Here is a 14624-nt window from a genome sequence, read left to right as displayed (position 1 = left end):
ACCGATTTCCCGCATCACCTCCGCAACCTCCAACTGCAAATCTCGCTGTCTACCCCCAATTCCTCCGAAATGAGTCGCAATTTGTTCCCTGCCATTTTTGCTATTGGCGTGGGTATCTTCACAGGTAAGTCTACTCTACAACAAGAATAACCATATCTGGTGTCAGTCCCTAACGTCGAGTTTTTCTATCTGCTGCAGGCTACTATACCTTCCAGCCAACATTCCAGCAACTTCAATATGAGAGACAGCATGCTCAGAAGACCTCACCTCCATCTGATCCTGTTAGTTTGAAGCAGGACACCAATTCTCCCACAAAAGCGGACTTTCAGCAAGATCCCAAGTCGACGACTCAATGACGATAACCAGCCTTCCTGAAGTGGCATTCTGAACACTGAATTGGCCTGAGTACCACCAAGCATGATTGTGCTAGTGGCCTGTTCTCTGCACACTATGCTCTTGGAATCTGTGCTCTTCCCCAGCACTCTGAAGCTCTAGCGCACACGGCACCATACGCCTCGCTGTGCCACACTTGTCAGGTCTTGTGGCCGTTGTATATATAGAATTGGCGCGACCAGTTCCGAAGTAGTTGTGGGTAGAAGTACTGAATGGTGACCTAGAACAGGCTAGCCCCGCGTACTACTAGTGAGGGTTGCCGACTAATTGAATATAAAACTCAGTTTTATCGGCATATCTATGTGTACCTGGAAAGCATTTGAAACAGTCGATGTATTGCATGACATTTAAACCTTGACATTTGTTAGAGCCATGTTTGAACGCCGTTCGCAGCACACGCAGAAAGTCAACCCTAGTCCCTTGCAAATGATGTAGTCCGTTTCCCGATTACCTTAGTCGAAAATCCTTCCATAAGCGCCAATCCGTTGTAGTTTCCGCATGTAACATCAAACTTCTTCAACCATTTTTCCCGCGGGAACGGTAGGTGCGCCGAAGACACGTCCAGTAGGTGTACCCAGCCATTCTTCTGGTGCAGCGACTCTACAGCCATTTTGACCGCTGATCCACCGCGCCATGGTAGGGTTGGCCTTCTCAGCCTCCGCGCCTTCTTGGCCCGGGGTGCCATCAGTGCCCTCTGCCGCAGCTCGACCACGCCGCTTGGGCGCCTGCTTCTTCAGCAGTCGATTAATTGTGTCCATCTGTTGTTCACGTTAGCGGTCGTTCTCCAATGAATGTTGAAGGTGTTTGTGTGTACCTTTTCCTCTTCATTGCGCTTCTCACTCAGGTTCTTCCTTCGCCGCGCCATCTCTGCACGACGCATCTGACGCTCCTCGGCGGTCAAGTGCTTCTTGACTTGAGGCTCTATTTCTTAGTTAGCTTCGGTTTCTAGAAATTGTTGATATGTGGTTTCTCACCCATGGGAAGTTGCAGGAAATCATTTCCCAGATTTCCTCGCTGGCGCTTGGTGGTTTTGCCACTTTGCATAGCGAGGGCATCACTATCCATGTCGTCGTCTATTTCGTCCTCTTCGTCAAGTTCATCAAGATCATCAACGTTAACGTCTGGGACTGCAATTTCATCCTGGTCTTCACCCTCGGCTTCGGCATCTTCATCCGTATCGGAGATAGGCTCTTCATCTTCATCTTCTTCCTCTTCCTCTTCTTCCATTTCCATCTCCTTAGCCTCCACGCTCTTGGGCGGCTTAGCGCTGGACGGAGGAGTGATCTTACCGCGCCTGGTAGGCGCCTGAGGCTGGATGTCGTCCATATCGATGTCGCCATCAGCATCAGCGTCAGCGTCAGCTTCGGCATCTTCGTCATCATCGTCATCACCAGGCGCATCTTCATCGTCGACCTCATCCTCTTCTTGGTCGTCTATTTCCTCTTCGTCGCTTGTAGCAACTTCTACAATCTTCTTTCGGTTCCGACTGGAGCGGGGTCCCGAGACAATGGGATCTTCCCGGAACACGTTGACTGAGCGCCGTCCAGCAGAACGACCAGCACCTGTAGCTTCCCGCAATTTGCTGGAGGCCATTTTGACAGTAAGACGGAGAGATCTCTTTCGATCTCCTGAATTCAATGAAGATCGAGAGACTGACACTAAAGCAGATGCAGCAGTGGAGGAACGAGTTTGTCTCGTAGACCTTGTGGCCATGTTAGCTTCTGGTTCTGGGGTATTATCTTGTGTCTTTCGCGATCGAAGGGATCGACGGAGAGACATGGTGGCGGCTTTATCGAGTGTAACAGAAGTCTTGGGGAAAATGAAAATGCAAAAGCCAGAACAGTAAAAAGAAGCGGGACAGAGAAAGACAATAGGCAAGTGTGTGGCAGTATGAACTAAGTCATTAAGGCTTTTGGGGAGGGGGTAGGCTGGAGAGAGATAGAGAAAGGGAAGAAAGGAAGGACATCCAATCGCTTCATCCACGGAGTAGCGAGGCGGAGTTGCAAACCGGGAAGATACAGATTGCTTTTCTATACGGGAATTTTCCAATGCGAACAAAGCGCACACTGTTACAGGGGATCAGGCTTGGGGGCGATTGTTTCTCCTGGCTTTTTCTCTTGGGGGGTCTTCGGAGGGTCCAACCCCAGGGGCTTAGGCAGATAGGAAGGAACACAAAAACAACAAGATCAACGGGGGAAACTCCATACTCACAAGTACTTTTCTCTAAGGTTTCAGATTCTCCCCAGATGTCCAGTCGCTGACGCTGGATGAACGAATGAAGTACTGCACGGTCCATTCTGCCGGGCGGTATCGAGTATATACGGATGCCATTTGAACTATGTTGTATATGGTGATGATCATTCAATATTCAATTGATCTATTCAAATAGAAATATTAGAAGTAATTGGTGTATAGGGCTCTATAGCCTTCAATGGGACCCTAGAGTCAGGTGGTATGGCTTCGTCTCACATACAGGCTATTTTGGGTGAACGATGCAGGGTACCTTCTGTTTCCTACCTGGAAGATCTGATATAGATACATAAATACATAAATACAAGTCAAAATGGAATGTACACAATTTGTACTTGGATTATTCTTAAACAATATCATTTATAAGTACGGAGTACAGAATATACAATGTGAACACATATTGAATGTTAGTTAACTATGGCAAAATGTACGGCAAAATTGATGCCTCAGGTGTACACCCGCGTTGGAACAGCCGAGGTCGGGCTCACATGGCCCCAAGTCCGGGGAAAGGTTCCCTCTCCTCTTTACAACACCCCCCAACGCCTTTGTTTTCTCATATCTCTGGTGAATGTGTCAGATACCTCATTATGCCTGACGATACATCTAAATCAGCATCTATTCCTTCATGGCAGACGGCCAATAAAACGACCGAAGAGTCGCCATCGCCGACCTCCGACAATGCGCTCGCAACTACAGCCTCCACATCCCGACAAGCTCTCCTAGACCAAGCATCCAAATTCCTAGAAGACGAGTCAATCCGCGATGCACCCACAGAGCGCAAAGTCTCATTCCTTGAATCAAAAGGCCTAAGCTCAGACGATATCGAGCAGGTCCTCGGCATCTCTCGTAACGCAGAGCCGAGTAGCAGCTCAACCGCAGCCGAGGACAAGACACAGGAAGAGGAGCCATCTACCTCACCCATTCAATCCGAAGCAACCCCTTCCCCTCCTACCACCACCACTTCATCACCACCCTCCAACACCATGCCTCAATCACACCCAGCACCAGCACCAACCACGGCCCCCCGCGACGTTCCCCCAATAATCACCTACCCCGAATTCCTCTTCGAGTCATCCAAGCCGCCCCCCTCGTGACAATGCGCAGTCTCCTGTACACACTATACGGCGCCGCAGGCCTAGGAGCAAGTCTCTACGGCGCAAGCGAGTACCTCGTGAAACCCATGCTAGCGAACCTAACAAGCGCACGACACGAGCTCGCCAACACAGCAGAAACAAACCTGCAAAAGCTCAACGAGAAGCTGGAGAAGACAGTATCCGTGATCCCGGCTGAGTTAACAGCACGCAAGAGCAAGTCCTACAACGACGAAGAAGACGACGACGCTTCGTCGATCACCTCGGACCCAACCGAGCTGTTTCACCGAGACGTCGCAACACAGACAAGTCCAGAGCCCACACCTGTGGTCGGCGCTACCGGCGCCGTTAACTCGGCGGACTCGGCGGCTGTCTCTCCATTGGCTGCGGTTGATAACCACATCAGCCGTGTTGAGTCTATTACCTCGAAACTGCGGGAGATCGTTGACTCGGAGAAGGATGCGAGTACGTTGGATGACTCGACGCGGACGCGTCTTACGGAGTTGCATCATTACTGTGATGGGTTGATCTATAGTGGTCCTACGTACTCTACTGGGTCGTATGGGGTCTGGAATTCCAATACCTCGGGCTCAAATGATAACTCTAGTATGCGGAAGGCGGAGGATGAGGCTATTGCTGGATTTAGGGCTGATATTCGTGGTGTGAAGGGTGCGCTGTTGAGTGCGCGTAACTTCCCTGCTAGTCGTGGTGGACGGCTTGGTGGTCTTCCCGTCGGTGGACGGTGATGAGGTTAGATCGTGGAGATATGGTGCGATTGTATGAATGTATATAGATTGCAGCGGATTCTCTAGGTGGTTCTCCTAGCTGTATATGGACTTATATATTCATTTGTTCGGTTGCATCTGCTAAATTATAGCCTAGACCCTGGTATATGGCCTGTAAAGAAATCCATATCCTCATTTGATTCGTGTCCATCTAGCAATCTAAATAAGAAGACATCATGCAGTAGACACTATCAACGACACTAAGAACGTTGGGGGATTTTCGCTTTGCTCCTGATCAGACTTATACCCCCAGGAGAGAAGAGGAACGGAAGAAAATACGCAAGACATTAATTATAAAAAATGGACAAGGAAGATGAGAAAATTTAGAGCAACGCTGAAGTATAGAGAAAACAAGGCCAGAAATACATAAGTTATACCAAGCCTTTAGCATTCCCTCCACTTGACAAAGTACAAGGGTGTCATTTACGGGGTGGCGCGGCTCATGCTGATCAGTCGCTTCACACCGACCTGTAGTTATACTTGTTAGCAACCATTCAAAATTATAGGACCGATGTTCACTCACCATCCAGTTGCCACATTCGTCAGTCCGGTTGGTCATGATATCAACATGAATAGCGAGGGCGGCATTGTAGTCACGTTGCTGGAGAGCGCGGGCCAGGTTCGCCATGTCCTCGATGGTGTTGGGCTTGAGCAAGTCCTCGTTGTTGAGGTGATCAAAGAGGATGTTCAAACGGCGCTCGGCATCATCAACCTGTGCCTTGAATGCCGCAGGGGCCCGGGTCTTGACGCGCTGCATGTCTGCCGATAGAATCTCGAAGACAGGCTGTGCGTTTGCAGGAATGTGTGAACGGTCACCGGGGGCTGTAGTAAAGGTTAATTGGCTGGAACCTATTATTGCTAAATGGAATTACTCACGATACTTGGGAGCCGGAGGAGTTGGCCGCTGCGACTGGGCCGTGGGAGGTCGAGATCCTTGAGGCGGCGGCGGGATGCCCTGGGCCATAGGCGGAGGCTGTGTCGCAATAGGCGTGGTGGGCCCATATGGGTTTGCCGCAGGAGGTTGCGACACTGCTTGTGGGGCGTATGGTGAGGCAGCCGGGGGAGGCGGAGCCACAGGGCCACGAGTCTGCAGTTGCGGGTTTGCAGCCTGGGCAGCCGGGCTTGGTGCATACCGGTTGGTTGGGGGTGGCATGCTAGGAGGAGCATTGTAGGGCGATGCTCCGCGGGGGATTGATGCCGGGGGAGCCATGGTTGACCCCTGAGTCAACGGCGGTGACTGAGGGAGAGAAGCGTATGGGTTGGCAGGGGGCGGTGGGGAAGGCCCAGGGATGTTAGATCCAGCCTGGCCACCAGATAGCGGCGACATCATGCGCGGCGGAGGAGGCACCGAGCCCACCTTTGGTGGGGGAGGCACGGATGGTGCGCGCGGAGCACCAACGGGAGGAGGCCCCTGGGTCAGATTGGGTGACTGGTTGGGGAAAGGAGAGGGGATGGGTGCAGAGGCTGCGGCAGGAGTTCCACGGCGGGGCGTAGGAGCCTTAGCAAAGCCTTCTGGCAAATCATTCCACGCAGGGAGGCCAGTGGCCGTGGTGTATGTTGTGATTGTGTTGGCCGGCGACTGGTTAGATGACGCACGAGGAGGGGGAGGGACACCAGCACCTGTGGGCTGTTGTCCGCCGAATGCAGACGGTGGAGTATAACTGGTAGGTCTCATTCCCTGAGTTGGCTGATACCCAGCTGCCTGTCCGTAGGCAGCGTAGGGGTTGGGCTGAGCTGGCGGTGAGGTCATCTGAGGGCCATATGGGTTAACCTGCTGGGAAACAGCAGGCGCAGGAGGCGCATAAATGTTAGGAGTAGCAGCCGGTGGTGGAATAGCGGCAGCGTTGTAAGCTTTCGTCGGCTGGTACAGATTGGGCTGTTGCGGGAGGGGCTTGAAGGCAGATTTGGCTGCGACAGCGGGCTGGGCCTTTTGAGGTACCTGCCTGGTAGCAAGCTTGATGCGGTTGCGCGCCACCTCAGCTTCAGGGTGCTTTTCAGGGACAAGGTCGAGGTACTTCTGCGCAATTTGAAGGCGTCCATGGGTAGCGACAACATCGGCGTATTCAATGTACTTGTCATACAAGACGCTCAAGCGCCAATCCGAATCCTTGCTCCGCTCCGTATCCTGGAACTTGGTGACTTGCCGGAAGATGGTAACCTTCTCGATCAGGCCCTGCAGAGCACGGACGTGGATAGAGAAGGAAGAGTTGTCAGTGTTGCTCTCAATTCCTTTCTGCTCATTCTCACGGAGCTCCTCAACCCAAATAGCAACAACCTTCTCAAGCTTCGAGCCTGCCAAGAAGCAGAAAGAAGCATCCTTGCGAGCGCTCTTATCGTCGCTGTTCTGAATCTGCTCCTCTAGGCGGTCACCGAGAGCATCGCAGAGATCAGGGAATTCCTTCTCGTCGGCAAAGGTACACAAGGTAGCCATAACTTCCTTCCAGTTGGACAAGTCGGCATTGTGGACCACATCCCACAGGTTCTTGCCTACAATAGACGCGAGCAAGCGCATGTAGTTCGGACCGTCAGCCTGCTTGGAGAAGTAGTACTCCTGCGCCTTTTGGACGCACTTCGGGCCACCACAAATAGCAATCATGAAAGCGTCGGACATCTTATCCTCCCGGAGGGCAACATCCAGAGCTTTCTCGAACTCTCCAAGGAGCAAAGCCCGAGTAATTTGTTGCTCTGCCTGGCTTTCCGAGCCATTGAAAATTTGGAATGGGTTGTTGGTTTGAGCACCTTTAGAAGCAGCAAGCTCGGAAAGGAAGCTGTCACCTTCGGGGTTGGCATCGAACATGGATTGCAAACGCTTGTGCCTCTTAACCCCAGCGGGTTTGGCAGCAGCGCCATTGGTGCTCTCGCCTTCCTTCTTATCCAACCCAAGCTGCGCGAGACTATCGGCGGCTTCATCAACCTGATCCTGGAATCCTAGATACTCCACCAAGCCCTTACGTGGGTTCTCGGAGATCAGAGCCTGCATCACCTTCCAGTCGGCCTTTTCTGCTTCATTGGAAGCACTTGAAGCGCGTGACTCACAGAGAGTACTGATATCACCCTCTTTCAATGCAGTCTCAAAGCTCTCGGTGGCATTGCCAACACTCTCATCAACCTCGAACTGCGTGATTTTGATACTGGACGTACGAGAGCCCTTCTCGGTCAGACCGAAGGAAACCACCCTACCTCCGAAACCAAAAGTAGCACCACAGGGCCGCTCAAGCCAGCGAGGGGCCTTCGGGAGGGAGAACTTGGAGACCTGGGGCTGCGTTTGCGCCTTGTTGAAGAAGTCTTCGCCATCCAGAGCTTGGTTGTGATCGGCGATGGCCTGGGCGTTATCGGTCTTCGTGTTCTGAAGGGTCTGGACACAGATCTTTCCATCAAACGACGCGGTTGCGAAGAAGTTCGGGTTGTGGGGGTTCCAGCGGGTCTGGAAGGTCCAGTTCGTCACAACGGGGAACTCTCCGTATGCTTGGCCGGTTTGCGGGTTCCAGCAGATGTTACGGTTATCTTTACCGGAAGACAGGAGGAGATCTGGGTCATGCTCGCACCAAGAAAGTGAGAGCACACCGGACTCGTGGCCGGTGAGTGTCTATAGAAATCACATCAGTATTATAAGCACACCAGGGCTCTGGAATCGTAACCTACCCGCTCCGGGGCGTGGGAGTTGCGCAGGTCCCAGACATATAGCACTGGGTCTGAGTCGAGGGGAGAGGATGTAATAAGCTTTGTGGGCTAGACGTGAAAAGGGTCAGCGATCCTGAAATAACCATGTAGGAGATGCCAACATACCCTCTCGGGGTCCCATGCGACTGCGCTGACAGCCTTCCGGGCCTTGTTGTTCAATGTCAGACTCTCCTTTTTCGTTTTGACATCCCAAACCGTCACAAAGCCGGAGCTGCTACCGGTGACCAGAATGTGAGGAACCTTCCTGTTCCAATCCAAGCAGTCGATATCATCTGTCCGGGCCGCATTGTTGCCCAACCGGAATGGGTTCTCGATGTTGTTTAGATCCCAGATGAACAGCTATCCAGTAATTAGCCACATATTCAATCCGTAATCCGCGAATGGCAGCCTACCTCTCCCTTTGCGCCACCGGTTGCCAGAAGGTTCGGGTGTTTCGGGTTGAACTGAAGGGTCTTGATGGCACCGCTGTGCTTAGTGGTTCTTGAGATCAATGCATCACTGAAATCGAACGATCAGCAAGGTATTCCAGAAACGTGGTTCATATGTAGAGTTCAACCAACCTAGATCCAGCAAGTAGCTTATCAGCATCCCACAACTCCAGCGAGCCATTCTCCAAGCCACCCGCAATCACACCCCGTTTGTTGTCTTCGGATGTTGTCCAGGCCACATCATTGAAGCTAGTTGAATTATTCAGTCAGAATGCTTGTCTTCACCCGATTTCCCAAAAGATCAACTTACCCAGAGTCGGTATCGACCTTAGCTAGCGGCTGCAGCTCCTCGCTCGCATCTTCGCGGTCAAGGCCCAGATCCCACAGCTCGAGGCATGTCTTGTTGGAGAAGTCGGCATCGACAGCGCCGGCGCGAGTTCCAGTTGCAATCAATGGCGACGCAGCGCCAGGCGACCAGGCGAACGTGGCCGTCCTTGGGATTTCCCTCAGACGCACCATGATGATGGCAGGGGAGGTATGGTTTGGTGAGGATCGAGACCAATAGTTTGTGTGAAAGGTAGCATCCAACGAACAATGAAACTCAAGCAATAGGGAAGGAGAGGAATCAAGAACCACCCCCTATGAATAATTGACAATGGGGTGATACTCTAGATGTTCCAAGTATAGCAGTAACCAAGTGGCCTCCTGGACTTGGAGGGACCGGGGAACGCGCGCTAGACCGCTTTGAGACTCGCCAAAACACTCCGAGGTGAGCTGCACGTGATATCAATCTTCCGTTCTGAGCTGATAGCAAGATACAGCTTGGATTCAGAGGCTCGAACGCAAAAGGCTTTCTTTCTTGCTACTCACACTTTTATCCTCACTTATTCTACTATTCTGTGCGATCTCGCCACATCGCCACCCGACTTAGAAGACCTAGCGAATTTGACCCGAAGCGCAACTACACATCATGAGCGAAACCACTCGGCTTAAGAGCACCATCTACGTGGGTGGTCTTGACCAGGGAGTGACCGCGCACACACTTGCGGAAGCTTTCGTTCCATTCGGCGAGGTCGTTGATATCTCGCTGCCCAAACCGGACCAACCCAACTCGACTGAAGTTCACCGCGGATTTGGATATGTGGAATTTGATCTGCCGCAAGACGCCAAAGAGGCTATCGACAATATGGATGGTAGCGAGATCTACGGGCGCACCATTAAAGTCGCGGCTGCAAAGCCACAGAAGGATGCCAACGAGGGACTAGGCAGCAAGATTGCGCTCTGGGAACAGGTTCGTTGGGTTCAATTTTATATCTGATCGCAATCTATACTAACCGCTATATTCTATAGGAGGGTTATTTGGCCAAGCATGCCGTCAGCGAGGAGGATCGGGAAGCAGCGGGGGCAGCTCAGGCTGCAAGCAGTCGTCCCCAAGATCCTATGCAGGGATTGGAGCAATTAGATGTTGCTGGGCCGAAGCCCGAGTGAAGCATGCTACACTTTACGATAGCTACGACGCAGATGACAAACAAAAGCATAAATTTTCACACGACAGTACAATTTCCCAATTACACCACAGGATTCAGGCTCGGGAAGCCGGAATATGTACACGGGCGCAATCTCGAACCCGTTCCTTTTTTGCTCCACTGGTTTTTCTCATTTCATGCCCATCGGCTTCAAATTCTCCTAATCAACAATACAAGCGGCAAGAATCCAAAAACTGCAGATCACATTCTGAGAGCTTAAAGAAACATGGTGGTAGATTTAGTGCTCACGGCTCTCGGGGCTGTTGCGGTAGAGACGCAGGGTCTTGTCGGTCATCAGCTTCTTGCTGGAAGAGTAGACAGCGGCGCCAATGGCAACACTGAAATTATAGGTTAGCATCAGGGAAATATACGAGCTTGACTGCCAGTGAAGGGAGATAGGGGATGAAATTCCGGCATGTGTCGGACATGTGTTCCCGGAATCAAGCGGCAGATAGTATCCAACAGGGTAGAAACGTACGCAAGGACGAAGCCTGAATATCAAACAGAACGTTAGCTCAATTTCCGATCGCGAAGTCATGACTATAGCACATACCGATAGGGAGCAACTCGGGGGGGCACACGCTTGAGCTGGCGCAGGCGCTGGGAGATGGTGTGAGCTGTAGGCGCATGGTTAGTTCAATGGCAGTCCCCATAAAAGTAGAGCCAATTCGACATGACTCTTTTGATCCACCGGATCTAGTGATCTCAGAGGCTCGTACCACTTTGTTGCTCCTTCTACAGACATGAGTTAGTAACCGAGGGATCATATGATCACAATACCACTGCTAAAGGAAAGAACATACAGGAGTAGGGAAAGCAAAGGCCCGAGTGGGCTGCATCCGCAGCATGCGAGTGGGATACATGTTGAGTTATGTGGTTCAACCCTGGAGAAGCAGAAGAAGAGTGGGATAGAGGACGAGGTTGGAACACCAGCTTTCCGAGAACGTGACTGGCTCGGGTGTAAAAGCGAGACGCTCAGTGGCTCTCGCTTGACCGCCTGCGGTCATATCCGGCACTTCGCAGCTTCAATCACCCAACGTCGCTCTTCCCGGCTCACTTTCTCCCCTCCTCTCTTTCCACTCCACTCCAATTCTTCCTCTCGTGTGTTGTTTCTCTCGAAGCTACACATTGCAAATATGGGTGCCATTCCGGAAGCAGACCCCGATGAGGTCCTCGAGACAAAGCCCTTCAAGTTCGTCACTGGTAAGTCCACTAACCCCCTCCCGAGAAAACCGGGGCTAGGAACCCTATAGAGAGTCAATGGCTAATTTGAGCTAATTTATTCACAGCTGGTACGTGAACCTTGATATTTTCCCGCTTGTTTCGCCCGTCGCATGCGCGTGGACCGATAATTCCCGATCGGCTGATGTATGGTGTAATTGACAATTTTCGACTGGATCGCAGGCTACGATGCCCGTTTCCCCCAGCAGAACCAGTACGTGATAAGCTGTTATATTGGTGTCCTTTTTATATGTATCTAACGTTCATTTCCTCCACAGGACCAAGCACTGCTGGCAGAACTATGTCGACTACTACAAGTGTACCACTGCCAAGGGCGAGGACTTCCGTCCCTGCAAGCAGGTAATTGCGACGCCCGACAACACTCTCAAATCCCGGCAGTTTCTAATGTCTTCTCGCGCAGTTCTACCACTCCTTCCGCTCTCTTTGCCCCAAGGCCTGGACCGATCGTTGGGACGGTCAGCGCGGTACGCATCTACAAGTCTCTAGATATGTGTTTACTTATACTAACTTGTGCTCACAGAGGCTGGCAACTTCCCTGTCCACCTTGACAAGTAGATAACCAGCAGCGTCTTTTTGGTTGGTCAATTGAGCCGTGTCAAATTTTTATGTATCGACAAGTTCCAATGTACTCTACTGGGTCACGCGAGGACACAACCCCTTCATTTCCTAGATCGTTCCGTCCGTATAAGGCAAGAAGGGGTGTTTATAGATTCGTCGTATTGTAAAGAGAAATGTATTGTTAGCTGGTGCTGGTTCTGACTCTTTTGAAGCATGGGTACCCAGGTAGTCCCTACATCCTTCATCGGTAGACGCTTGCAATAATTGCGAATCATGCCTTAGAAAGACAATTTATAATGTCGAGTACACATGTAGGAACCATGTCGTCCTTGCGGAAATGCTCTGAATGCGATTCAGTGTGTATGTATCTAATTCTATGTAATCCCAGCTCTAACAAGAAAAATACATAATCCAGCACACTGTACAAGGCAACAGAGCCATGTTCTAGATATGCTCCAAGGCCGTCTCCGGCCATCCTTCGAATCTCTAATGAAAGAAACATATGAAAGTATGCAAGCTATATACAAGCCAAAATGAAAATGGTGCGCGTGAGTGTGAAAGTGCACAGCCCAAGTAAAAAAGAGAAAATGACAAGAAATCGTATATACCGAGAATATGTCGGACAGAAGGCGTAAATGTTGTTGTAAGATTGGGAGTCGGTTGTAAAAAAAAAAAAGTCACAAGGAATAATCACTCTTTGTGGCTTTAGATGCCCTTCAGCCTGCGGTATAGCTTTTTGTGCTCCTCAAGGAAGAGGAAAGTGGCAATGGTATGAGGACCAAGACGGATGAAGCTAGGCACCCAGCCACGGAAAGTCCATCCAAGGCCTTCCTTGCGGCAGATATCACGCAGAAGACCAACGATAGTATGGCCACCACCCTCGGCATGCGAAGCCGTCATAATACGAGTCTTGATGACATCCACAGGACTGCAGACAGTGGTAGCAACGAAACCGGCCATGAACGAGGCCGTGAAATGTGTGCCCAGATTATCAGCCATGCCGGCCTTCTCAATGCACATGCGCTTGAAGGTATCGTAGGAAGCGAGCTGCGAGGCAGTCATGAGTATTGCGCGGGTGGAGTTAGGCCACACTCCGCGGAAGAGAGAACTGAATCCCTCTGTCCGGGTCATCTGGACGAGTCCGTGGATTGCGTTTCGGTAGTTACGGCGCTGGGCGGGAGGGAGGGATGCGTCGTGTTGCATGCGCACGTTCATCACGTCAGCTGGGTTGCCTGCTATGCCACCGATGAATCCAGAGGCAGAGGCAATGCCGATGAGAGTGACCATGCTTGGTGCGCGGGCGGGGTCTGAGGTGGGAGAGGCAATGCGCGACTTCAATTCTTCGTAGATACCAAAGCGCGTTGTGGAGTATGTGATTTGACGTAACATTGCGGCTGACAACTACACCATATCCAATCCGTCCTTTATTAGCCAACTTATGCCGGTTTACTGATAGCCATGGGGTATGCGCTATCAACTGGATTTCGGGGATTGCACATACACCACTGTATAGCCCGGTGACACCATTATTCTTCAGGATGTGTACAAACGTTCCGACCATAGTCTTCGGCGCATCGGGCGCACGAGTCTGTAACCGGACCTATTATACGACAAACGGATATCAGCGTCGGGGGTTCGGTATCATGGCCATAAGCCATAGTCTCGGACGGCTAGGAGCTTGCAATTAATTACCTTAACTGTAGGCGCAAAGTCAGCATATATAGTATATAATTGGGGGAAGATATAAACAACATACCTAAATCTAATGGGTGCGTCACTGACGCAGCAAAGCATGAGGCCGAACCTCCAAACCAAAACGGGTAATGCACCTGCTTCGGCTTTGACTGCGATGTCTGAACGGGCACGACTCGGGAGCGAGGAGAAACCTCCAACATCTTGCCGCTGTCTGCCATCTTGTTGGATAACAAGAACCCCTCAAATATACACAGTTAAAAATAATAAAAAAGAAAGGCGGGGAGAATCACAAATTCCTTTTTTTTTTTTTTTTCTGGACTTTTCTCGGCTTTTACGAACGTGACTTGACGTAATTTTGGGGTCCTTCCAATACCGACGGGGACAAATCAGATCTCCGAAATCACCGAAACGGAGAGGATCAACCAATCAGATCAATTGCCGAGATAGGAAGTTAGCACTTTCATCCAATCAGATTCTCGGTTTGGCGTTCTTTCTTTTTGCGGAGATAAATCTCTTGTATGGAACATACAGACTTGGCCAAGAAACCCCTCCGGAAGCCTGAATAACGACCTGCTTCGGTCATAGAAATGGATGCCGAGGGTATCTTTACCCTTTGTGCATACAGTCATCCTAATAATTACTTCAATAGAGCTGATATGATAAGATCGGCTATGCAGATCTTCGGAGTTTTTACGGATATTGGACGGTTGGCGTCGGAGGGGTTCTGCACGAGGGGCAGGGTATTATATGCATAAAGGATTAGGTATAGTTAGGAGGGATGTAATCGCAATATAAAGGTATAAAATATCTTAATGGCTGCAATTAGGGCTACTCGGATTTTAGTATATTGTTCCGTATGTGTTTTCTCAGGGGGAAAATAAATAGGATATAAAATCAGCCCAAACCACTGGATTATATCTTTAGGGAAGTATATATATGTTCAAAGAGATCTAATTTTTATAAACTCATGAAAAC

At 50.7% G+C, this 14624-nt stretch overlaps 8 protein-coding genes across 8 annotated transcripts; 4 read left to right on the top strand and 4 right to left on the bottom strand.

Moving 5' to 3' along the window:
- Positions 1-69: 69 nt before the first annotated feature.
- On the top strand, positions 70-356 carry N7516_000085 (uncharacterized protein; the record flags this gene model as incomplete). The annotated part of the gene is made up of 2 exons (XM_057212807.1): positions 70-124; positions 199-356. 2 exons carry the CDS (start codon positions 70-72, stop codon positions 354-356), a joined length of 213 nt encoding a protein of 70 aa, XP_057074690.1.
- Positions 357-899: 543 nt separating this feature from the next.
- On the bottom strand, positions 900-2172 carry N7516_000084 (PAPA-1-like domain-containing protein; the record flags this gene model as incomplete). Its single annotated transcript, XM_057212806.1, has 3 exons — positions 900-1151; positions 1208-1314; positions 1368-2172. 3 exons carry the CDS (start codon positions 2170-2172, stop codon positions 900-902), a joined length of 1164 nt encoding a protein of 387 aa, XP_057074689.1.
- Positions 2173-3230: 1058 nt separating this feature from the next.
- Positions 3231-4480, top strand: N7516_000083 (peroxisomal membrane protein PEX14; the record flags this gene model as incomplete). Its single annotated transcript, XM_057212805.1, has 2 exons — positions 3231-3712; positions 3748-4480. The coding sequence occupies 2 exons, from the start codon at positions 3231-3233 to the stop codon at positions 4478-4480; spliced, it is 1215 nt and encodes a 404-aa protein (XP_057074688.1).
- A 447-nt stretch (positions 4481-4927) lies between these two features.
- sec31 (putative protein transport protein (SEC31)) lies at positions 4928-9294 on the bottom strand. The gene is made up of 8 exons (XM_057212804.1): positions 8939-9294; positions 8761-8877; positions 8593-8698; positions 8306-8539; positions 8162-8248; positions 5396-8105; positions 5043-5341; positions 4928-4987 (listed from the first exon to the last, which is right to left on the bottom strand). The coding sequence occupies exons 1-8, from the start codon at positions 9145-9147 to the stop codon at positions 4943-4945; spliced, it is 3807 nt and encodes a 1268-aa protein (XP_057074687.1). The 5' UTR covers positions 9148-9294; the 3' UTR covers positions 4928-4942.
- A 304-nt stretch (positions 9295-9598) lies between these two features.
- Positions 9599-10116, top strand: N7516_000081 (RNA-binding protein; the record flags this gene model as incomplete). Its single annotated transcript, XM_057212803.1, has 2 exons — positions 9599-9919; positions 9979-10116. 2 exons carry the CDS (start codon positions 9599-9601, stop codon positions 10114-10116), a joined length of 459 nt encoding a protein of 152 aa, XP_057074686.1.
- Positions 10117-10392: 276 nt separating this feature from the next.
- On the bottom strand, positions 10393-11017 carry N7516_000080 (uncharacterized protein; the record flags this gene model as incomplete). The annotated part of the gene is made up of 4 exons (XM_057212802.1): positions 10393-10492; positions 10708-10771; positions 10874-10889; positions 10958-11017. 4 exons carry the CDS (start codon positions 11015-11017, stop codon positions 10393-10395), a joined length of 240 nt encoding a protein of 79 aa, XP_057074685.1.
- A 273-nt stretch (positions 11018-11290) lies between these two features.
- N7516_000079 (cytochrome c oxidase subunit VIb) lies at positions 11291-11951 on the top strand (the record flags this gene model as incomplete). Its single annotated transcript, XM_057212801.1, has 6 exons — positions 11291-11357; positions 11444-11446; positions 11559-11589; positions 11654-11735; positions 11797-11860; positions 11917-11951. The coding sequence occupies 6 exons, from the start codon at positions 11291-11293 to the stop codon at positions 11949-11951; spliced, it is 282 nt and encodes a 93-aa protein (XP_057074684.1).
- Positions 11952-12659: 708 nt separating this feature from the next.
- Positions 12660-13867, bottom strand: N7516_000078 (uncharacterized protein; the record flags this gene model as incomplete). The annotated part of the gene is made up of 4 exons (XM_057212800.1): positions 12660-13355; positions 13456-13554; positions 13647-13651; positions 13711-13867. 4 exons carry the CDS (start codon positions 13865-13867, stop codon positions 12660-12662), a joined length of 957 nt encoding a protein of 318 aa, XP_057074683.1.
- Between the last annotated feature and the right edge of the window lie 757 nt (positions 13868-14624).

The sequence above is a fragment of the Penicillium verrucosum genome (assembly GCF_028828655.1).
Source record: "Penicillium verrucosum strain IBT 35672 chromosome Unknown utg000001l_segment0_segment0, whole genome shotgun sequence".
Taxonomy (NCBI): Eukaryota; Fungi; Ascomycota; class Eurotiomycetes; order Eurotiales; family Aspergillaceae; genus Penicillium; species Penicillium verrucosum.
Note: the sequence above shows the minus strand (reverse complement) of the source record. Positions and strands in the feature narration are given on the sequence as shown.